Source organism: Corapipo altera, unplaced genomic scaffold (assembly GCF_003945725.1).
Source record: "Corapipo altera isolate COAL_440 unplaced genomic scaffold, ASM394572v1 47, whole genome shotgun sequence".
NCBI classification, from domain to species: domain Eukaryota; kingdom Metazoa; phylum Chordata; class Aves; order Passeriformes; family Pipridae; genus Corapipo; species Corapipo altera.
Window position 1 is genome coordinate 10,784,566 of NW_020884897.1, and position 24,402 is coordinate 10,808,967.

Below are 24,402 nucleotides of genomic sequence, written 5' to 3' on the forward strand. Positions count from 1 at the left end.
ATGGTTTGGGTTAGAAGGAACCTGAAAGATCAGCTAGATCCAGTCTTCCCGCCATGGGCAGGGACACCTTCCACTAGCCCAGGTTGCTCCAAGTTCCATCCAACCTGGCCTTGAACTTCCAGGGATGATGCAGCCACAGCTTCTCTGGGCAACCTGCGTCCTTTTGTTATTATTACTTTATTACTATAAAATTACTATGTCCTTTTGAGTGTGTTGCCTCTTTGTAGCACTATGGTAACACTGCTTATCATTCCTAGCAAAGAACTGTTCACACAGAGCATTATGTGCGTGTTAAGCTGTATCAACAAAGTCCAGCAACGTAGCTGCAACTGCCAGAAACCAAAGGATCCGGAAAAAGATTTTAAAAAAAAAAAAAAAAGCCTGAGTTCCCTGCACTCAAAGCAACACACTCTGTAGCAACACACCCTGTAATCCTCACATGAGGTAAGAAGATGCCCTCAGCTACACACAAGCATGGCCAGACCTCTCCAGGCAAGCTGCCAGCAGCAAAATGATGGCAGTCCTCATGTTCTGACGTTTTCAGTTTCTAAACTAGTGTCTTTTTTTTCAGAAAAAAATGTCTCTGGCTCGATGTTGGGTTGGAAGTGTTTACAGTGAACAGGCATGAGACCAACACGAACACTAACAGGTATCCGGGAGGGAAAAATAGTAATAATAAGGCTTATGGTTTTCCCAAAAAGAAACCTGATGTAACATCATCCAATATTGACTTATCCCAACTCCATACCACCATCCTCAGCTGCTTGTTCAGCCTGGAGAAGAGAAGGCTCTGGGAGGTTCTTATTGTGGCTTTCCATTACTTAAAGGGGGCTTGTAAGAAAGATGGAGACAAACTTTTTAGCACTGCCTATTGCAATAGGACAAGGGAGAATGGCTTTAAACTAAAAGAGGGTCGATTTAGGTTAGACATAAGGAATAAATGTTTTACAGTGAAGGAAGTGGGGCACTGGCATAGGTTGCCCAGAGAGGTGCTGGATGCCCCATCCCTGGAAACATTCAAGGTCAGGTTGGACTGGGCTCTGAGCAACCTGGTCTGGTTGAAGTTGACTCAGCTCATTGCAGGGAAGTTGGACTATCACAGAATGACAGAATTGTTAGGGTTGGAAGGGACCTTAGGAGATCATCCAGTCCAACCCCCCTGCCAAGGCAGGATCACCTGATACAGGAATGTGTAGAGGTGGTTTTGGAATGACATTGGAGAGGAGACTCCACAACCTCCCTGGGCAGCCTGTTCCAGTGTTCTGACAATGTCAACATAAAGACATTCTTCATGTTGAGGTGAAACTTCTTGTAGTTTAGGTTATGGCCATTGCTCCTCATCCTGTTGCTGGGCAGCACTGAAGAGTCCGGCACCATCCTCTGGGCACCTGCCTTTGAGATATTTGATATATGCATTCATGAGATGCCCCTCAGTCTTTTCAAGACTGAGCAGGCCCCGCTCCCACAGTCTCTCCTCATATGAGAGACGAGTTTTTTTTTCTCTAGCTAAAGACTAAATGAGATTTACAGGTCCCTTCTGACCCAAACGATTCTGTAGCCCTTCGGTGTTGGAGCACAGGGTGGCCGCGCTGGATAGGGGTTAGCTCAGCCACCCCTCCGTGGGCACTCCTTGTAATCTCCGTGCGGGGACTCATTCCTTACTTTTTTCACAGCTCTCGGTCCAATGTCTTTTATTTGGCTCATTCCCCTCACGCCGCGTTCCCGGGCTGAGGCGGTGCCGCCCTGGCGGGGCCGGCAGGGGGCGCTGAGGGGACAGCGCGGCGCCCGCCCCTTCCCTTCCCGCCGCCGCCATGGCGGCCCTGCCCCGCCACCGCCGCTTCCTCGGCGGCTTCGTCTGCGGGGCTGCGGCCGGGGCCGCCGCGTCCTGCTGGGCTGCCTGGCGGCTCCTCCGCAGCCAGAGCCAGCCGGAGCCTGGCCCCGGGCGGGCCCCGGCAGAGGGTAAGCGCTGCGGGTCGCGGGGAGGCCGGGCGAGGCGGCACCGTGGTTCCGCCGGGCGGGAGAGGCGGCGGCGCCTCAGCGCGGTTCCGCTCCCCGCAGCCGCTCCTGCCCTTAAACCCTCTCCCTGCCCTCACAAGTGTCTTCTCCCTCCCCTCAGAAGAGCTTTTTCCCTCCTGTCTTCCATCCAGGAGTGCCCAAAGCGGGCCGGGAGATCGGGGGCGGGGAGGGGTCCCCCAGTTCGTGCGCCGGGCTGTGGGGCGAGGAGGTTATTTGGGGATGCTGGGCTGTAACTTGTCATTAAAAGCGCTTCCCCGTGCGGCTGCTCAAGCCAAAGTGTTGGTGGCAGAAAAGAAAAGTGGGTCCGTTCGGCTGCCAGGATGGCTACAAGTGTCCCCTGTTGCAGTGGGGGAGCGCAGAGCATTTGTCCTGTATGATCTGACAACATCTCCATGGTATATGCATGCATGTATATGAGTATATATACACACATATATTTAGTTTTAAACACACAATTCAGGCCGTAACTAAACTTCAGCTAGAGCTGCCTGGGGTGAGCCAAGGCTGGTCCATCAAGTCTCTACACCTGGGGGTTTGGGGGGTGCAGATGAGGGGAGGGAGTGTTGGGGGGCACCCGAGGGAGTAAATGGTTTTCTCTGCACCTGAAGACTTTAAAACTCTACCAGGGCGTTGGGAAACAGAGGAAGAATGGCTCTAAAAACCTGCGTTGCTTTTGGACGAATGGGTAGAGGATGAGGAAAGCAGTGAGATGGATGTAAATATTCCTCCATGAGAGAAAATTGTTGCTTGCAAAAAAAAAAAAAAAAGTGTCTCAAAGTGAAGCTTTTGTTCATTGAGCAGGGTATAAGTGTTCGCAGTGAGGGCAGGACTTGCTTTTACCCAAGTCACACATCGCAGTTTGTGAGGCAGAGTGTGATTTCCAGCTCCAAAGGGTAAACTATGTGTGCCTGTAAGTCCTCACTGCCTGTTCTGTCCCTAAATATCTGATAGCTTTTATTCTGAGGGCCAGCTCAGACTGATTGCTAGATATATGCATATATATGTGGGCATTACAGCAGTTGAGTTAGTCCTAGAGCTGAGATCATGATGTTAAGACACAATGGAAACCACAACTATTTTGTTAGATGAGAGTTTCAGTGGGGTAGCTCTCTTAATATTTTTTTAGGTCTTAATTGTGGCAGTAACCTCAAGTAATTCCCTATACGCCCACTGAGATGGTTTTCTTACTGTCTTGTTTCTGATGGTGTTTCTGATCACGTTTCATCTCTGGATGACTGTTTATTTTTCTCCATAGAACCAGTAGAAGAGGCTCTGCTGGAAAGATATGGATTCCCTGAGGCTGGAACAGAAACCAGATGTTACACAAATCATGCGCTGTCTTATGACCAGGCAAAACGGGTGCCTAGATGGGTGATTGAACATATTTCAAAACAGAAGACACTGGGTATGTTGGTATTTATTTACTTGCACTTATAATGCCCAGAATGGGCTTTGCTGTTCACAGAAGGTGGACCCTGGAACACGCAGGGAGAAAAATCCTATAGTGATCTCTGGGTATGGATTTTTCCACCCATTCACAATCCCACTGGGGGCAGCAGGCCTTTGGGTGGGTGTCAGCTTCATGTCATGTCAGCTTCATTATTAAGGCTGATGTAACGAGTGATTTAAGAAATCTGTCACTGCAGGTTGACAGGGTTCTTCAGTATTATTCCTCAGCTTGGCACTAGTCTGGTATTGAATATACAACATCTGCAGTGAAGATACACTTGGTCCAAGGGCTGAGTATGAAAGGAAGGAATGAAGAAGAACTAGAGTTACCTTCTGTGAGAAATTTATGTTGTAATATGGTCTGGAAGATCAGTACAGATGTGTCAGTGTGAACACCCTAAAATTTTGCAGGAGGGAAGCTTAACTTACCTCTTTTCAAACATGAATGGAGAGAACATGAAACAATGAAAATTAAACTTTCCATACCCGATTCAGACCTGCAAAGTTGCTCAAGTGCATGAAAGTGGCTCTTGCTTCCTTAGCTGGTGTAGTTAGTTCTGAGGTCCAGTTTATGTCAGTTTAGGTGCTGCCCCATCTGTGGAGTCAATGCCTTTCGTGGCCAGCCCCTTTCATCTGCAGATCTTGGAGGTTTGCTCAGGATGGGAAGAGAATGTCCATGCATGAGATAAAAATGGAGCAAAGGGCATCAACAGTTGTAATTGTTCAGAGCTAGAGAGGGCATTACCTACTCACTGCAGCCATTATTTACTCTGGTGCAGTTCTGTTTTATTTCCTGATGTGCATTATCTAATACTCTATCCCCTGTTCTTTATGCAAGACAGAGGCTCAGTGATTTTTTTGCTGTCAGTTGGTGAATGAAATATGAGTGGTATACAGTCATTGTAAATTAAGTTTATAGCATTAGTTCAGTTTTTATAAGGCAGATTATTAGTAATGGAGGTAACTGTGTAATTGTAAAATGTTTTATGAAAGCAATAGCCCTCTAAATATATCTTAATCACTGTCTTCAAATTACCTTTCAAAATTAAAAGCATGATCTTGAAAATATTATAACCAGCCCCTAAGTAGCATTATTGATTCCACTTCTTTCTGAGAAGAAAACAGTAATTCCAGGCTTACATTCAAGTGGGCCTTAACAGCTGAATTGTTAAAGTGTTTTCCAAATGACCAGATACAACTAACCTGCAGGTTGAAATTAGGTATCTTGAGGCATTCAGCTGTGATTTACGCCTGTAGCTACTCAAATTGAGATTTGAGGTGGAACTGTGTTGAAGGGGGAAGGTTGAAAGGACATGATGTAAAAAAAGGTATATTTTATTGATAAGTAAGAACTTAAATGTTTAAAAAACAGGGTAGGAAGAAATCAGCATTACATGTAAATGGGCTGTACAGAAGTGATTACAGAAGAAATTAGAAATTATTGTAAAAACAGTGAATAGAGAATAAACGAATAAATCTTTCAAGTTTAATTGATAATTTACACTTTGTTTTAAATACTGAAAATAAGGATTCTGTTGTTTTGCACACTGATAAACTTGTCAGTGTTGCTTCCTGAGCATCAATCCTCTGTTGAAGTGTCATGTAACATGCTTTATCATAAAAGAAAAGTGAAGCTCTTTCCCTCTGCCTGCACTGCAAAAAGATGCTCTGATCACCTCTCTGTTCTGGCCTTTCCTCCCTGGACATACACACTGGTGGTCAGCAAAGAAAGGAAATTGCTTACAGGCACTGGTTTCCAAGAGATACTTTATCTATCATAGAGTCATAGAATCATAGAATCGATTGGGTTGGAAAAGACCTCCGAGATCATCGAGTCCAACCCTTGGTCCAAATCCAGTCCATTTACTAGATCATGGCACTCAGTGCCACGTCCAATCTGCGTTTAAAAATCTCCAGGGATGGTGAATCCACCACCTCTCTGGGCAGCCCATTCCAATGCCTGATTACTCTCTCTGTAAAGAACCTTCTCCTGATATCCAACTTAAATTTCCCCTGGTGGAGCTTAAGCCCGTGCCCCCTTGTCCTATTGCTGAGTACCTGAGAGAAGAGACCAACCCCCACCTGGCTGGAACTTCCCTTCAGGTAGTTATAGACAGTGATGAGGTCACCTCTGAGCCTCCTCTTCTCCAGGCTGAACAACCCCAGCTCCCTCAGCCTCTCCCCATAGGACTCATGCTCCAGTCCCTTCCCCAGCCTTGTTGCTCTTCTCTGGACCCGCTCCAGCCCCTCAATATCCTTTCTGAACTGAGGGGCCCAGAACTGAACACAATACTCAAGGTGTGGCCTCACCAACGCAGAGTACAGGGGAAGGATCACTTCCCTGCTCCTGCTGGCCACGCTATTTTTGATACAGGACAAGATCCCATTGGCCTTCTTGGCCACCTGGGCACACTGTTGGCTCATGTTGAGCTTCCTGTCAATTAGTACCCCCAGGTCCCTTTCTGCCTGGCTGCTTTCCAGCCACTCTGTGCCCAGCCTGTAGCACTGCATGGGGTTGTTGTGGCATGCTCATTTTCCACCCCTTCCCTTCTTCCTTGCGGTCCTTTCATATTCTTGTGTTCTTCTGAGAGCTGCCAAGTCGAGTGTGTCCCACACTTTGTTCTCAGTGCAGAGCACAAGCACAGGGTGCAGACGTGCCCAGAGATAATATTGATGTGACAAAAAGGCCAGAGTGGATACAGTTTGTGTGTGTGTGTACAGTCAGCTGTAGAAAAAAAGAGTAATTTTAGAAGCTAGCATTGATCACTACAGAAAGTTGCTCCTTGCGTTGTATTTTTTATGGTTGAGGAGAAAAATATCCAATTTAGATTAATGTGTTGAATACTTAAGTGTGGGTCTTCCATCAAGATGTGACAGAATTAGATCTTTTTGCCTTGTGGTTATGTTGGTTTAATGATAACCATTCAGTGTGTTATTCCTCAGGCGATGCAGACCGAAGGCACTGTAAATTCAGACCAGATCCCAACATCCCTCTGATGTTTAGTGCTGCCAATGAAGACTACCTTGGGAGTGGATGGTCACGAGGACACATGGCACCAGCGGGAGATAACAAATTTTCAACAGTAGGATTTTTCTTCTTCTCCTTTTTAATTTGTCTTTATCCATTGGAAAGGGTCAAAAGACCCTTTAAAGTAATGCATAACGTTCCTTTTGCAGGTTTTTGGGTTTTTTTTGAGGTGGAACACGATCTCATTAGTGATGCACAGACCTGGATTTGAAGTTGTGAGGTCTGTTCCTGACTTGAGCACTGTAGGATGTTCTCACAGTCTGCTTCAGGCATCTAAATCAGGTGCATCCTCTGATGGCATACCTCTCTTTGTTAAATCACACCCAAATTAGCTTGTTTGGCAGAGATGATTTGTTGTTAAGAGATGATTGTGTTAAGCAAGTCTTCTCAACCCCTTGTGTGTTGCACTGTCTACCTGTGAAATGAAGATTATAACCTTCACCAAACAAACCTCCAAAGTGTTTTTGAAGCTCAGTTGGAGGGAAATGGGGACAATGACTTCATTCTGGCCAACAGCTGCTGAGATGTTTAAGGCTGAACTGGGCAAAGCAAAGATGCTGTTAAGTACTGTTCTGTATTGGCAAGGGGATTGCCTGGATGATTTAAAAGGCTTTTTCCTTTCTTGCAATGTGTTTGAGGTAAATTAGACCCTTCATTTGCCGTAGCTTTTCCAGTCTATAAAATGTCTTCACCTGCCATTTATTTGAGCTGTAAGAGAAGCATGCCCTAATGCCCTGGCTGACTTAACAAAGCAGCCTTGAATTTATTGGATCCTTGTGTGAAATGTGCCTAATGCAGCAATTTGTTAATTAAGAAGCAGTTGGAATTTGTATTTCTGCCAGGCGGGATAGAATTCAGTGGGGCAGAGTGACAGCACAGTGGCATGTGGTGAATGAAAGAACCAATCATTTTGTTTCTGCTGGAAGTTTCTTTGTTGTTATTTATTTGTGTTATCTGGGGAATTTTTGCTGGTGATCTCCCTGTGCAGAGAGATCCTGGACATGGCTTGAAATGGAGTGTGATGATACAATCTTTCAAATACGGGATTTTAAAAATTTAATTTCACAGTTTACTTTGGTGCAGGTAGTGTTTCCTCATTACCCTACTTAGAAGGAGTAGTATGTGAAAAATATTGGCAAGTACAGGACCTATGAAAAATCTGGGTTAAGATCCTGGGATTTTTTTCTCTGTGTCTCCCTGCATATGTCTAGTTTTTTAAGCACCAGATCCTTCACATCTGGAAGTATGTGAGCTTCTGTTTAGAGGTTTATGACACTCTAAAGATAGAATTAGGCAGATATGTAGATATTTGACCATTATAGTCTCAAAAATCATTTCATTGCCTTCATGTTATGTATTTGTAAAATATGGTTGAGTATTTTTAATAAAGAAAACCTTTTCTTGTAAGGGAAAGAAGAATTTAGCCATTAGGCAGTCAAATAAATGAAAAACATGGGTGAAAGCATCCTTTCCATTCAAAAAGAAGAATTGCTGGTTGCTTTCAAAGACATTACAAAACTGACACTGGGTGACATCGTAATTCCTCTGCCTCTAGAATTGGAAGCTCTCATGCTGTTTCTGCCAAGAAAAAAAAGTAGATAATTTTGCAAGGTTTCACCTTAGTTGTGCACGTCTTAATCCAAAATAATTTTGTAGGTGTTCTGATTTAGGTTTTATCTGACCTTTTGTGTTAATAAATGTTAAAAACTAAACTAGAAATGGGATTCTGATCCAAAAACTACTACAGTGTGTTTTCATCTCATAAATGTTTCAATGAAATTGTATTATTTTCTTTCTCTGTGCAGAGAGCTATGGCTGAAACATTTTATCTGTCTAACATCGTGCCTCAGAATTATGAAAACAATGCTGGGTTTTGGAACAGGTGAGAAATTACTTGTAAGTAAACCAAGTGAAAAATACCAGGCAGCAGCATAAATCAAAAATGCTTTATTTATAAAGCTCCTTCACATCCAAGTATTCTAGAGCACTTTATGGGCTATCTGTAGAGATCATAGGAACTTCCTCTGGAATGAAAGGCAGCTCAGTCCTCACAGTGCAAGAACAGTATAATGACTATTTAGTTTTTTTATTCAATCAAATTGTAAAAGACATTTATTTAGAATATATAAAATTACTTCTTCTGGCTGGTGTGGGTGAAAGTACCAGGCTTAATATCTCTGTCCTTAAGGAATATTCAGTAGAAGCAAGGAAAGGGTTTAGATCTTCCTCAAAAAACTGCTTCCAGTGTGAGAGCATTCAGATCTCTGTGTGGGGACGTTGGTTCACTTTGAGTCGGAGAACTGAGCACTCCCCACTGAGTTACCACCACTTCAGGTCTTAAATGTTTCTTTAGGTACTGGCTTCCAAGTAGCACCCAGGCAGGTTCTCTGTCACTTGTGAGCACTGACTGGAGGTGCAGGGCATGCCTGATAAATTTAAACTTTCTTCCTGTAAGGTATTTTTATTCTTTCTTTCCGTTGAATAGAGGAAAACATAATAAAAGTAGCATTTGTCCAGTGCTTCTTGCATAGGACTTACAGAATGTGAAGGCTCAGAAACAGGAGGGGAAAATGATGAATTTCTCAAGCTTCAATCAAGGGAAGGTCAGAAAGATTATGTGGAGTGTTTCACTAAAGATCCAGCAAAACTGCATCATCATTCAACTACACAGTACTTGCCTGTTTTGCAAGACTGCATATAAAATCATATGAGGCATTCAGTAAGGTTATATTATAGACAAATAAAATGACATACCTTTAAGAGTTTGGGTTTTTCTTATTTTAATAACTCAAGTATTTGAGCATAAATTTTCCTTATGCCAAAGCTGGGCATTTGTAGCAAGTCAAGGTGGGAAACCATCTTTATTTCCCTTAAGCAGGATCTTTGCCCTGTCAGGAAATTCTGGAGGCTGTTTGAAAATTTCCCCTCACACTATCAGCCTTGCAATTTAAGCAGCTATTACCACTTTTTCCCAACCCTGGCACCCTGTTGCCAGAGTTTAAATACATGAACAAGGCAGTGGTGCCACTTTTTTTGTCAGTCATTTCACATGTGTCCTTTCTTGGCTCCAGTACTCTCTTCTCTTGTTTTAATTGCTTGCTTCTTGAATTTTCTTCTGAGGTGCAGATAGACAGTGCAACTTAGTCAGTTTAAGTGTCTGTTGTTTTCTAAAGGGGTGTTTGCCCTCCAGCTTGGTGCTTTTGATGCTTTCCCAGTTCCAGCTCTGGTTCCATCCAACTGTGGTGAGTCAGTTCCATTTGCCAGCCCAGTTAAACTGACTGTAATTTTGTTCTGCTTGGTTATCTAATCTTTCCAGATTAGAAGATTGGATCGACTGATGAGATGAGTGCAAGAACCAACATGGAAGATGGATTAGGACTGGTCAACTGGGACAGACAAGGGGAACAGTAGGAAAGGGGAGACAGGAGTGTATCTTCCAGCAAGCTGTTAGATAGTAAGCTGTTAGATTGGCTCAGTGTTGTGGTCTAACTGCACCTTAGAATTCCTCATTCTCTTCCAACCAAGATGCACGCTTCTTTCTTTCCTGATATTTGACTGTCATTTTTTGTCTTGTTGTGAGTGTAGTTTCATGGTCACCGTAATCTGACCTCTGTCCCTGCTGCCACCAAAAGCAGTTTCCTCCCTAGCTGCATTTATTCCCATTCTTTCCTTTTGCCAGTTGGTGTTTGTATTGCTGTGCTGTGAGACAGCCTGAGGAGCTGAGCTGCTTGGAAGCAAAGCTGGTGAGAGCAGGAAAAAAAAAATAGCTTGTTAATTCTTTGCTGTATCACATGAAGAAAGGGCTCGTTCCTGCTCATTCTCATTTGTGGGGCTCCTTCTTGCTAATTTGATTTCTGTGAGCTGATTTATCTCACAGAAAAATCAAAATATCGGTTTTGTTCAGGGTTGTTGATAGACAAAGAGTGCTAAAGTGGCCCAAGGGAGAGGTATGAGGAACAGGGATGAGACAGAGAAGGGGATGAAACCTCCCCCTTTCAGAGGCAGCCAGATTAGCTGGGTTTATCTGTCTGATATTCTGGTCTGTTTGTCCATTTGTGTGAGGTGCAGCTCTTAACTTTGTAGAGGACCAGTGAGTGCTCACTGTAGGTGATTTCTGTAACAGTTGGGGTATTAGATCAAAGGCAGGCTACAGTCATAGAATCCCAGAATGGTTTGGATTGGAAGGGACCTTAAGGATCATGTAGTTCCAATCCCCCTACCATGGGCAGGGACACCTTCCACTAGACCAGGTTCCTCCAAGCCCCATCCAACCTGGCCTTGTTAATATTTTGTTTTATGTAAAATCAGCATGATCCAGAAAATTCCTCATTTGAGAAATGTTATATGCAGTAAACTGAACAAATTAGTTTAGAAAGTAAAAATAATGGTATATTTCTGGAGATATTACTTCATATTTGAACAGTTTTATATGTAATAAAAAACTAGACTTAGTGGGAGTGGTACATAGAAACTTTTCCCAGTACTTGCTATGGAAAGAGCTGTGTCCTGCAGGGCATTGATTCCTTAGGGAAAAACATACAAATGCAATAATAGGGTAAAACCTCTCAAAGTAAGAACACCACAACCTGCTGTTTAAAACAATTTTATTTTACTAATCCCAAGTGACCATCAACAGTATATTTCTAGTGTCAGGTGTGGGAGTAGGTAGAGAACTCAGCTGTTCAGCTGGTGGTGAGGCTGCAGAAACCATTTTCAGATGTGTGCAGTAACATGTCTGTGAATAAGTGAACCTGGCATAAGTGGGAAGCATAAGTTGGGCCTGCTTTTTTACCTTCTTTGGCTTGGAAGTCAGTCACACGAAAAATGCTCCCTAACTTTCAGTAGTTCATCCTTCCCTTCACAATACATCTCAAAGATTACCATGTGAGGTTTTCCCAGCTGACTTTTCCTTATCTGACAAATATGTTCCAGAATGGAAATGTATTGTCGGGAATTGACTGAGAGATTTGAGGATGTTTGGGTAGTTTCTGGACCTCTGACCTTGCCTCAAACAAATGATGATGGAAAGAAGAGTGTTACTTATCAGGTATGTATATATGTTGCTCGGTTAATAGTGCAGTGGTAATGATTTATTTATTTAAAATTGATATGGTAGCTTGATAAAGTTGGACATCTTAGTACATGCAAAATGTCCAATATGAGTTTGGACAAGATCAGCAGAGATGTTACATCTTGCCTGTACATGAAAAAGTATAATTTTAAAATAATTTGGTTTATTTACAGAGAGATCTGTTTCATGTCTGGTCACAGTCTGCAGTAAAACTGTTTTCTGACTTGTATAATTCATGGCAGTATCTAAGCAGAGAGTTAGTGGGGTTTGCTGGTGTTCAGGCATCTATTTAATTGTTTATTTCTTGATGTACTTTAGAAACAGTGTAGTACAAAGGTAGTATGGGTTTCTAAAAGCTATACAGGGTATTGGAATGCCTGTGCTCCTTTAATTTCACAAGCATTTGGTTGGTGATATACCATAGGCAGCAACTTGATGAGGCCTTGCAACTGAGATTCTATGCATGCCAGAGTTAATTGGAAGAACATTGTTCAAGTTCAGTAGATTTTGGGTGAATGCAGTCTAATCACTGATCCATGATACTGATACCACCCTTCTTTTAGTCCCTTATTTTTGTTACCTGCTTAAAATACTCTGAAGATTTAGGATTGATCATGCACAGTCTCTAGAAAGCCATTGCTGGTAGACAGATAGGAAAGGATATCAAGTTGAGAGGTGAATTTATTATTTATACTCTGACTTACTCTTTGTAAGCTTGTGTTTAGACATCTGTAGGGTCTAAGTGTAGTAAGTTATTCAAGGGAGTGTTACCTTCTGCCCCCACTGCAATGAGATGTTATTGCTGTTTTCAGTTGCTAGATGGAAGCTGTCATAATGCAAATAATTAATGCTGTATTTTGCACCTCTTGAAAAAACACTTTTCCTTGAAAATAAGTACTGGGATCAACTGCAGCTCCAGCTTGTGAGTGATTCAGCTGTCCAACTTGTTCTCTGAGGAGCAATGGATGAGCTTGCTGTAACAAGCCTCTGTTTCAAAGGCATATGAGAGACACAAAAGAGAGAGATGTTCAGCTTTCAGCAGTGGCTTGTTTAGTGGTAAGATTTAGGCAGTATTGTTCCATTATAAATACACAGCTGATTTCCATTTGATTGAACTTGGAACTCAGTCATGATAAAACGTGATTTTTCCTGTTTGCTTTTACCTTTTTACTTCTTGAAAAACTGTCCCTTATGTCTCCACCCACACATGTCAAACCTTGACTGTGACAAAATCCCAGCTTCGGGTTTGGATTTGTTGTTATTTTTTTACCAGACAGTCATGTTATGCATATGAAAATGCAGTAGTAATAATTTATCTTTTTCATGTTCAGTGGCAGTTCCAAATTTCACCTCTCACCACATCTTTGTGAGGAAGGTAACAACTGTACTCGTTTTCAAGGGGATAAATAAGCCATGGTTAAGGGATATGATCAGTGTCACATGATAAGTTGGTGAAAAGGCCAGCATTAGAGTGGCAGTCATTCCATGACACCCAAATGGAGAGTTCTCACTTCACCATTTCCCATTATACTTTCCAGGCCTTTCTCTGCCTTTCTCTTTTCTGCCAGTGCTGACGACTTTTAGATCCTGCCACAAAATGCTTAATTACCCAGTACAGTAGGAAACCACCCATACTGGGTTTACTGGGCTTGTTTTATGCTGCTGTAGGAAGATGGAGGCAGCACACAGAGTAGTCCAGTGCTTCCTGGTGACAGCATGAGATATGTCCAAAAGCACATAGCTGGGAGCAGGAGGGAGATGTTGCCTTTCAACAGTTTTTAGCTGAGCATTTGGCTCACTGTCATGCAGAATGGTACAGAGTTCTCCAGGCTTGCACAAAGCTTGCAGGAACTTACTTCCTTGTAGCTGTCGGGTTATTGCATTTATTTTTCATCCTTAAAAGTATATATTCATCTTACATAGCAAAGAATTAAAAATCCTGAGCTGACATGAACATTTTATTAGTGGAAATCATTTCCAGGAAGAAGTTGAATCATCTATCAACTGCACCTATCAATGGCTTCACTTTAATCTTGGTCATCTTTTTCTTGTTTTTCTCTAGAGAAAGTGTTTAATTAGAAGAGAAAGATTACATTTTCTGAAAAATGACTGTCACTCTCCATTCTGGTTTGGAAATGTAAATTTTAGTATTCCACAGGTAAAAATGATAGCAGGTAGTGTGTATTACTGTCTTTATTCAAAATAACTTCATACCAGGATATGGTGATGAAATTATAGTGGCACAAAATGTCTATGCTGCTTTGATTATCATACTGTTCTGGTTTTGTCTGTTGCCAAGATGTCTTCATTATCTTTGGGCTTGATGACAACACTGATTACAAGACCAATTTAATCAGTTTTGGTCTTAGTATAAACTAGAAAGTGAAGTTCAGTGTTAGATGGAAAACAGCAGAATTGTAGTGTTCATGTTTACATGTCACCATTTGGCCACGTTCATAAATCCTTGTACTCAGTTTCCTACAATGAGATTCATAAAGTAAATTAATTTTTATTTAAGCTGCATTTAAGTACAGGTGGGAAAAGTAAAATACTGATTTTGTGGTGGTTTTGTTTGATTTGGATCCTCTTTGGCTATGCTCCTAAGTCTAATTAAATACAGGCTGAGAATTGTTTTTTTTTCCTTTTATTTTGAAATGTCTTTATGGCTTAAATTCATGTGCTTTCCATTGCAGTTGTACTTTGGGGAGAGAGACTTCAGAGTAGAGTGGTGTGTTGGGTTTTTTGGTTTTTGAGTGGGTTTTTTTTTCCTTTAATCGACACATGCACTTAGAGGAGGGAACACAGCATGTCAAAGCACTGGAGAGAAGTTCTTTTCAAGCACCATGGATATAATGGCACTCCTTGCCATTGATTTTGGTGGTCTGAGATTCTGCCCCTAACCCAGGAAAACTGAGGGTTGTGAAGGAAAGATATCTCTTAGCTGTCTTTCAGAGTGAACTCTGCCAGGTTCACACAAGTGACTTCAAAATGAAAGGGTTTTAGTCTTCATTGTTTGGGCTTGTGATGCTGATGTGAGAAGATGTCCCTTTTCTTTGTGTGTGCTGTTCAAGGAGAGGTGCTGTACTGCACACAGTGGTGCTGCAACTCACAGCCTATAATCTGGCAATGAGACTGTTAAAGCTCCTTTCTAATGTTTTTATTCTCTCAGACTAGAACTGTGAGAAAAAAAAAACAAAACCATGTTAGTGCTACAGTGAATGTGTCTGCACTGATTTGTTTCAGATCCTCTTTTCTTCTTAGTTTCCTTGTTTTTGGCTAAAGGAGCGGTGAAATCTGTATCTGTGGTTTTACATGCTGGTGTTTTTCTCATCAGACATCCAAAAAGGTTATTTTTAGATCACTACAGAGGAAAAACAGAGCATTGGTCATGGCTTTGTTCCCAGTTCCTGCTTGGACTCTGGTACCATTTGCTCTTTAATTCCAGAAAGGGAATTAACCTTGAACTCCTTAGATGCCAGCATTGTTCTATATATTGGCTGAACTTGCTTTATCCTCAGATGTGTTCTGTCATTTCATCTATCTCCAGTGGAGGTTTTTATTGCAAAGAGTAGATTGATGGCCGTACTTGGTATCTGAAAAACATATTTTGAGAATATGTGTAAAATAGAATGCCAACAGGAAAAACCTGTTCTGTGTCATTGGAGAGGCAGATGCAGGTTTTTCATCTTTGTCCAGATCAAATCAAAATGACATTGTCTTGTTTTATACATTACTGCTCTCCAGTGACTGTCACGTTAGTGATTTTCCTCTGTCAGCAGATTTGGAGTTTGAAATACAAATTTTGCAGTAATTCATTTATGTCATGCTCAGTGCTCCACCCTTCCTATTCCCAATGCCATAGTAGTAAACACTGATTTAAGAGGAATCAGCTGTGGTTGGCAAATGCAGTTTACATAACATTTTCTTTGTTGTTTGAAGAAGACATTTGAATGTACTTTTTACTGATATACAAAGTTGATGCTGGAAACTTGTTTGCTGTTGAATTTTCCAAACTGAATAATAAGGCTGGGCCAGAGATGCACAATAACTGGGCCAGAAGATGCAATTATTTGTCCTCTACATCTGTGGCAAATAACTGGGAAACAAATTGCACTTATATTGCAAATATAAGATGGTACTTTAGGTTTTCCCCAGTCAGCTTTCAGAACTAGTAGAGGTTGTCTCCTACCAAGATACTATAGGGGAAGGAATCCTTCCTTGCTAAAGGAGGAAATAAACCTGGGAACTTGTTTGTTGGCTGCTCTGAAGGGTCTCAAGGCTTCACAGGTAACTAATGGATCTAAGGTCCATTATACACGTCCCATAAACTTTGTGCAAAGGGCTCATCTTAGATCAGCTGGTGGAAACAGCCAGGGCTCTTGTCAGCCCTAAATGAGGTACAAATGAATGTAACAGACATTGGGTTAAGATTGGAGGAGAAGAGACACCAAAGTTGCAGGATAGAGTAATGGGTTTGCTTTTTTTTAGCATTGTACCCATCCCAAAGGTTATGTTATTACAGGGAGAGGGGTGTTAGGGACTGTGGTGGACTCAGTGTTAAGTAAGCTTAAATGGATTCTGTGGAAGCAGTAGTCTGTCATCATGTAAATGCAGTTTATTTTATACATAATGTGTACAAACACCCTCTTTATTAAAGAAAAATAAAAAGGGAGTTGGGGTGTCTATCTTTTAATGCCGTAACTATGTATTCAAGAACAATTTGGGTTTTTACCATCTCTTATTTATTTTTTTTTCTTTCATTTTTAGTTTGCCAAATGATTTGGCAATAGCAATCAGACCACCAGCCATAACAAATTAAATTTTTCTGAAGTACATACATTTGCATTCTGGAGTGCTTGTCTCTGCAGATTGTTACTATGAATTTTATCTGTAGTGTTTTCTGTTTTCTGTGTTGCTAGGTCTGCCTTCACACCCCTCAGTTCTACTCAATGCCATCTGACAGAGTTCCCTCAAATATTGGGGGAAAACACTATCAAAAGAATCAGTGCTGCCTAACACAAATCCAGAAGGAACTGGAGTGAAGGCAGTTAATGCTGTCACAATGATCAAGTAAATAAAGTAATACTGGTAGCAAAGAGAATTGTTTGTACTGCCAGAAAGTCTGTTTCTACACAGAGTGTGGTATCAAACTGTAATAAAGCTCTGGGTTTCCAAACCCGGGATCAAATCAGCAGGAATAATGTTATTTCTACAGTAGAAGACCTGGTGGGCCTTGATCAGTATCATGCTTCAAGTTACAGCGAAAACAAAAGGAATGGTTATTCAGAGAAAGCTGAAGTCTTACTCTGAGTGACAGGAATGATATCCTTGAATTCTGTCCAGCAAGAAATGTGATAGAAGTGTTAATTTTGTTGCTGCCAGATGCAGTTGGAAGTACTGTATCACAGAGAACTGTGTGTGCTTGTTTTCACTCAGTTGTGTTTGCAGTGTGGCTCTGTCTGAACTCGGGTTAGGACTTCACAGAGAGCGAAAAAAATGGTTACTGGAGTGTCAAGGGAATTTCTGGAGCTGTCCTTTTAAAGTGTTTGATGATGGTACCCTCTGATGCAAGGACTCTTCAGTGTGTGCTGGCATTTAAGGCATGATTGAATGTGATTTCTGTTTACCAGGTTCTAAGAGAATTGTGGATAATTGACAATCCAGAGCTGTCTCTGGCTGATGAAGGGCTCGTTAGTCCCTTCTGCTAATTCTCTGCACAGTTGATTTTCAGTTTCTAGTCACTAGGTGGCAAAGTATCACTTTGGGATTCACGAGTCCCTTTAAAAACGATCTGTACCCTTTCAGAAGAAGATAATTTTCTTACCACTCTGAGAAGCTGTAACCAGACCAATGTAAAATGAAAACAGGATAACATTTGCGCGTGTTTAAAATTTCCAGTAATAGTAACACTCTGTTTTCTTCTCATGTGATTTCAACTGTTCTGCCATTATACTTCATATATTCCTTTTCTCCCATTCCTGTAAGAGTGGAGTTTTCTATCTCTAAAAACTCCAAACTGACTTTTTTAGGGGCTGCTTTGCCCTGTATTTATCTGACTATGACCATGAAGGTGGCATTGGTTAATCCGGATCCTTAAACTTACCCTAGATGCCTTTAGCAAATGTCTTCATTATATATTGTGTTACTTAAGGGCTCTATAGATGTTATCAAATTTTTCCTTCCTCTAATTTTATAAACTGGAACCAAGAACAGTATTTGGCCAAAATTGCGGGGAAAGCCAAACTTAAGACCAGTCCCCATCCAGTGACTTGAGTGTGAGACCAAATTTATCAAAGCTCACTGAAATCTCTCTGTTTTAAGAAATCATGTTACTTTGCCCTTATTTGTCCCTGTGAGCTCCGTAAGTTTGTATTATAACTGCTTACCAACACGTTTGTTGTTTTAGCAATATGTAAACATCTCTAAATGTCAGGAATTGCACACATTTTAATGACCTGTTCCCATGACAGCTGTCCACGTTTAATTGGGCATTGAGAAGAATAAAAAATTGATACACACTTGTGAAAAGTCAATAACAATGTCAATAACAATAGAAAAATAATAAACAGTGTTCTGAAGATAACTTTATTATAATGCTGCATTATTAGATGACACCACTTCAGTTGTAGGGCTTCAGCCAGCACCAGATCACCAAAGAAACAAAGCAAAATTAAAAGGAACAAGCAGCTGCAAAAAGTTAGGGCAATGCACATTTTTACATTGAACTGATGCAGACAGCAGAGTATCTGAAATTTCACACTGGTTTCCCAAATGATGATGGGAAAGAAATATATTTAATGCTATAAAAAGAAGGCTTTCAGCTTGAGTGCTTTTTCTTTCTTCGTGTTATGAGACTGCTGAAAATTTGAAAGATTAAGCAAAATTTTATAGCAATAGCAAAATAGAAATTTTCAAATGATTGCAGAAAAATTTGTCTTGTGACCTGTTACCAACATGCTGTGAAAGCATGTGGGACAGCAGTGATTTCAACAGGCCACTGCTGTATTTTCTTGCTTGTATTAGTCCACAAAATTTCTTTTGGAATCACAGATACTATTAAAAACTGCTGCTCTTCTCCAGCTGGGACAGAGAGCTGTTTCAGGCATTGATTGCTGAAAGATCATCTGCTGCCTGTGGATAGACAAGCACAAATCAAAGTCAACATCTGTGCATGGATAATCTTAACCCATTTTCCATTCTGTTACAATAGGAGCATATGCTCTCTGCCTCTGTTAGGCAGGCACTGAGATAAATGGGATGGTGCAGATCCAAACAGTGATTCCAGGCTGCTGAAGTTAGGGAGCAAAATCCTCTAGGTGGCAATAGGAAATGGGATTGTGGAGTTTGTTTTTGCTAGCTATTGCTTCTATTCCAAACTTCACTTTTGCAGAATCACACTTCTTTCCCTGGCAGTTGAGCTGAAGGGGGAAGGGAGGGGGGCAACTCTATGAGAACTTTTATCTGCAGCTTCTCTATCTACTCCCATAAAAAAGCAAACTGTGGTAATTACAGAGAGTAATGATGGAAATATTTTGTTGTGCTCCAGAACTGCATTTCCTTTTCTAACAGAAATCATTGGGTCATGCTGACTTCATAAATTATTGGTGATGCACCCTGTGCATGGTTCACGAGTTAAACTGCAGAAATCCCCCCATATTTATTCTTTGTTATGCATATTTACTCTGTCAGAGCAATCAGGGACTGTCCTTTGATGATGTTCTCCTCCAGCCTGTTTTGAGTAAGGAAGGGACACCTGTGGACTGGCTGTTTGACAGGGTCAAGTCAATTTTAATCACTTTAACATATTAACAGTGAAGTAATTGCAATAGTAGTTTACTGCTGTTCAGAGAACTGGTATGAGGACTGTACACTGCTTTAATTTTATTGAAATTCTCAGAAGAGAGCTTATGTGGAACTAAAGTGGTACATAGATTACATATCTGGCCATTGCCTGGATGGAGTTGAATTTAGAGCTACATTTCTCAAAAGGCCAACCCTTCCTTCATTTTGAACTAGGCCTCATTTTCTTTCTTCCCTTCCCTCCTTTGTAGTTGCAGATACTATGAATAAATGTGCATTATTTTGCATAGAATATATATATTTGCATAATATTACATAAGCACAGGGTCTGTTTTCCCTTAACACCCACTTCAGGCATTCAGCATTTCCATCTCATACCTCACTGTTCTGTGTGCAGCTCTATTCATTCCCCAGCCTTTCTATCCACCCACTCAGCCCTCAGACTCCATCCCCAGTTCTCTCTGCTTGCTCACTGCACACAAATTCACCTGTTTGTTTTACATATGCCATGTACCCCCTAATTGGAGATTCTTGTAGCAGCTCCATCTGTGTGCTCACCCTTCCTCTGGTCTTTTATCCACCAGCCCGAGGATTCTGGGATGTGGATGTGTGTGTGGGAGGTGTAGAGAGGGGGAGGGAGCTGAGCTAAGGAGGACCTGTATTTATATGTATATGTATGTATTTATGGTGGGAAAAAGTATGTGAAGAGGCCTGGAAAAGGCCATACTGCTCAGGAATGCTGCAGGTCAGGAGATTGTTGGCCCTGGATGAAGCTGAGGAACGGGGTTTAGTCTCACTGCTGCTTTCTCTCAGGAGGCTACAGCCCTTTCAGGGAGCTCTGCAGCTGTGCACAGCCTCTTCCTCCACTTCCTCCCTACCCTAGGAGTGTGCAGGGGGTGGGAATGCAGTGCAGGCTCTGGAAGCACCCTGCTCCAGGGGAGAAAAGGAACTCCATCCTTTTGCCTTTGGCAGTGTCATCACTGGAGCACCTGAGTGAACACAGAAATATGAACTCCCTCCTTGTCCCCCTCAGGGATTTTCAGGCTTCTTGGTTCCCTCCCTCTCAACCCAGTGTGTTGCAGGTACTCCCCAGTTCGAGTGCCACTGATCTCAGGTAGGTTAAACTCCCAACAGCGTCTTGTAATTCAGTTTTAACTCACCAGATACAACAGTTATGTTGCAGTGTCGGTTCTAGTGTGCTTTAGAATTACCTGTGCATCAGTCATTTTTGATTATTTATGCTGTGGAGCTGTGACTCTTGTTTCACCCGCATGGAATTCTAAATGCAAAGTACTTTGGCACTCAGGAGCTCTAATTTCCCCATCAAGACACCTGTCATCGTTGGAAGGGAAGGCAGAGTTGACATAACCAGTTTCAATGACTGATGTCTAGACAGTGTTATTTGGGAGAAGGTTGGTGGCATAAGCAAGATCATTCTTGGAAAAAAACCCAAAACCAAAAGGCAAAAAGATCAGAAAAGTTTATACTGCAGCAAAGCCATTAAATAGCCTAGGTTATGGAAGGGGAGGAAAATATTTTGGAACACAGTAAAGAAATCTAAGTGCACATATTTTCTAGAAGCAGTAGTAATGTTTCTACTAGGTTATTGCACAAAACATTAAAAAACTTTATCAGAGGTTTCCATTTCTCCTGAAGGTACTTTCTCTAGTTTTGGTCTGACCAGGAAGACTTAAAGACCAGTCACTTAAAAAACTGGCAATAGAGGTAGAGACACACTTCAAACACTGAAAGAATTCATAACTGAAATTAGTTAACTACTGAAGCAAACTAATGTGACCCTTGGATCAGTAGCCACAGGCAAAGTTTAGTTTTAAAAACACATTTTCTTTTACAGAAGGGTTTAAAACTCTCAGAATAAAGCATCTGTAGGAAGTGTTTGTTATGTCATTGAGTTGTACTGAATATATGAATGGACAAGGCATGTCTGAACTGATAACACTGGATTAGTTTGTAAAATACTTTCAATTAATGTGATCAGTTGTGGCAGTATAATAAATACCTACTATCCCTGAAATCGTATTTTAACTGTGTCTAACAAAAGCTGTCAAAAAAAATCAAAACAAGCAGTCTCTGGTTTTGCAGGTATTGCAAATACTGGAAACAGTACCAAATTGCTGGATTTTATGTATAAAATAAAATGCCTTTGTAGTTTCTGTGAGACATCTTCGTCTTTTGCCATTAGAATAAAAATAAAAATTCGAGCGGGGTGCTTATAGAAGGGTTATGCAAAACTCAGGTTTTCCATGTGTGAGCCTGTTATACTCTGTTAATGTGACAGATTCAGTTCAGCAATAGTGAACTAAAAAAAAAAAAAGCCTAATACAGTGTGTGCACGAGCATTTCTTTTTGACTCCTAGAAAGAATATGTTTGTCAGCAATAGGTGTGTTCCCTTGGACTTATCCCTGAACAGGGTGGGGGATATGCTGTGCGTGTATGTACGTGTGTGAGCTTTTAGTGGATTTTATGTTAAGTCAGAGTCCCAGTCCTCCACTCTTGGGGCTTCACTTAAATTCCTGTATTGTGGTCTGAGAGACACAAGAGAAAACCCAAAATGTACGAGCTCTTAAGTTAAATCATAGTGGATGTATGGAAGAAATCAATGCATTTTCTTTGGATACTTCTCTTCCAAGAAGATACTGAGTCACTGAATGCACTTTATGTACCTGTGTATGGCTAATAGAGATAGAAAAAAATAACTGATAGAAAGTCAAATAGAAGTTCCTGATCTGACACTTCCAAATCATGTAGGTTTTAATATGCATTTCAAATCAACTCCACTGTAAGTTATTACAAAAAAGGAGAGAGGCTCCAGAGAGAGGGAAGGTGTAAATGTGCTGCTTAGGGACATGGTTTAGTGGTGGACTTGGTGGTGCTGAGTTAATGATTTGGCTTGATAATTTTAAAGGTCTTTTCCAGACTAAACAGTTCTATGATTCTGTGATCTGTATTTGTAACGAACCTTTCCTTTTGCCAGGTAATTGGAAAGGATGATGTAGCTGTACCATCCCACCTCTACAAGGTGATCCTGGCCAGACGGAGCAGAACGTCAGCAGAGCCCTTGGTGCTGGGGGCTTTTGTGGTGCCAAACGACCCCATAGGCTTCAGCCACCAGCTGACTGACTTCCAAGTAAATATCGAAGACCTGGAAAAAATGTCAGGTTTAGTTTTCTTCCCCCAGGTGGACAAAACCAAAGAGGTTAAAAACATCTGTGAGGTGGATACCTGTAAACTGATGGGCTTCAAGGAATTCACGTTGTACATCACTGCTCGGAAAGTGCAGAGTGCCCGTACCTTGCACCGGCTGGAGAAAGCCATGTCAGAGCTACAGGAGGCAGGAATTGAGCCTGATGAGTATCTTCTAAAGCTTTACAAGAAGAAGGAAGAAGAGCTACTGCAGGAAAAAAAAGGAGCAGCTAGAGAGGGGAAAGCTGGCTAAGTACGTGTTCAGGAAGATGTTTGGGGTTTTGTACTTTGAAAGGGGAACTGAAGGCAAACACGAAGACAAGGGCTCCTTGAATCATCTTTTTTTTTATTGTGAAAACAATAAAGAAATATTTGGAAGCCGATGGGTTTGGAATAATGTTCATTCTTGTGTAACGTGATGCACACACGTGGTTTGCTGCAGTACTTAGATATGGGAAGTGTAAACAACCCCTTTCTGGTGTAAATAGATCACTGGACCTCCAGGAAAGGCTTTGTGCTATTTTCCAACTGAGACGTCAGACTTGGGGTTTGTATGGAATCCCTTCTAGGAATATCACAAAAATAGACAGTAGACACCTTGGGAGTACAACTGGAACATGTTTAAATGTAATTCCGCCTGCAAATTTCTCTCACAGAAATGCTGTAAAAGCAATGGTACTTTCTGGAATTTTTTGAAAATTAAATTAATTTAGAAATAGTTCATTTAACTCTCTTTTATCAGAGACCTGTAAGATGTAATCTGGATTACTTATGGTCTTCACTTAGTTGTGTTCACCAAAACCTCTCCTGACCTTGTGTGCTTTGGATACTTTAACATGTCAGTAGCTGTCAACTGGTGTCATTTGCAGCAAACTTCTCCCATTTGTGTATAGTTCTGCAATTTTTTGTGAAAAACCCAATAGAACTAGAGTTTACACAAGATGCTACCAGTATAAATTGGGTCTTCATAAATTATTGTAAGCTTAATGTTTCATTTTCACCTCCAAGTTCGGATAAATGTGTTTTCTTGCATATTGTTTGATTTGAGAGGTGAGCACTGCTTTGTTTTTGGTTGTGATAGTCACTGGCTTTTTTCCCAGCACCTGTCTTTGGAGTATAAGCTGTGCAACAAAACTTGTGTGTGAAAGCAGAATATTGACTGAAAATGCGTTTCCAGTTCTGTTTCAGCAGCATAAGCTGTGCAACAAAACTTGTATGTGAAAGCAGAAGATTGACTGAAAATACCTTTCCAGTTCCGTTTCAGCAGCAACTGATGTTGCTCAGATTGAATGAAACTGCTCGGGAGATTTAATGAATTTTTTTTTCAATCCTTTTGTGCTTAATTTGGGTAACTCATTGTTACTTGCATCCTCTGACGTTTTACATTTGGAAAGAAAGAGTAAAAACTTGACATATTTAGAATTTTTTTTCATGGTAAGAATCGATTTATATTTGGAGTTGTGCGATAAAAACAAAACACCTTCAGTAATTTTCACATGAAAGAAGGGTCATGTAGTGCCAGCCTGAATTGGGCTGTTTTCAGAAAGGATGAATCAGGAGCATTATTTGGATGTTGTGAATCATCAGCTGGGTGTTCCTGTAACCGTGTAGTTCCCTTCATTTCTGTTCAGTTGTGGTATCCCAGAGTAGATCTCTTTATAGAACAGTCATGGTTCCCATGACACTTTTTTGTTTGCCAAGAACATGTGCACAAAATCCAGACATTTAAATTCAGAGAAATGTCACTAGCTAAGGACATCATAAAAACCTACTGCCCACATAAATTAGAGAGAAATTGGGCAGAATCCTGACAAAATGTTTGCTCATTTCAAT

The 24,402-nt window shown here is 41.2% G+C and overlaps 1 protein-coding gene across 1 annotated transcript; it reads left to right on the plus strand.

The window, feature by feature from the left end:
- Positions 1-1,726: 1,726 nt before the first annotated feature.
- EXOG (exo/endonuclease G) lies at positions 1,727-23,980 on the plus strand. The gene is made up of 6 exons (XM_027648363.1): positions 1,727-1,959; positions 3,272-3,421; positions 6,409-6,548; positions 8,299-8,375; positions 11,426-11,540; positions 22,361-23,980. Exons 1-6 carry the CDS (start codon positions 1,812-1,814, stop codon positions 22,820-22,822), a joined length of 1,092 nt encoding a protein of 363 aa, XP_027504164.1. The 5' UTR covers positions 1,727-1,811; the 3' UTR covers positions 22,823-23,980.
- The last annotated feature ends 422 nt before the right edge of the window (positions 23,981-24,402 follow it).

Coding starts and splice junctions, on each gene's coding strand:
- EXOG (XM_027648363.1), top strand. CDS start 1,812: ATGGCGGCCCTGCCCCGCCACCGCCGCTTCCTCGGCGGCTTCGTCTGC. Junction 3,422..6,408: donor TTCAAAACAGAAGACACTGG/GTATGTTGGTAT, acceptor GTTATTCCTCAG/GCGATGCAGACCGAAGGCAC. Junction 8,376..11,425: donor AATGCTGGGTTTTGGAACAG/GTGAGAAATTAC, acceptor AATATGTTCCAG/AATGGAAATGTATTGTCGGG.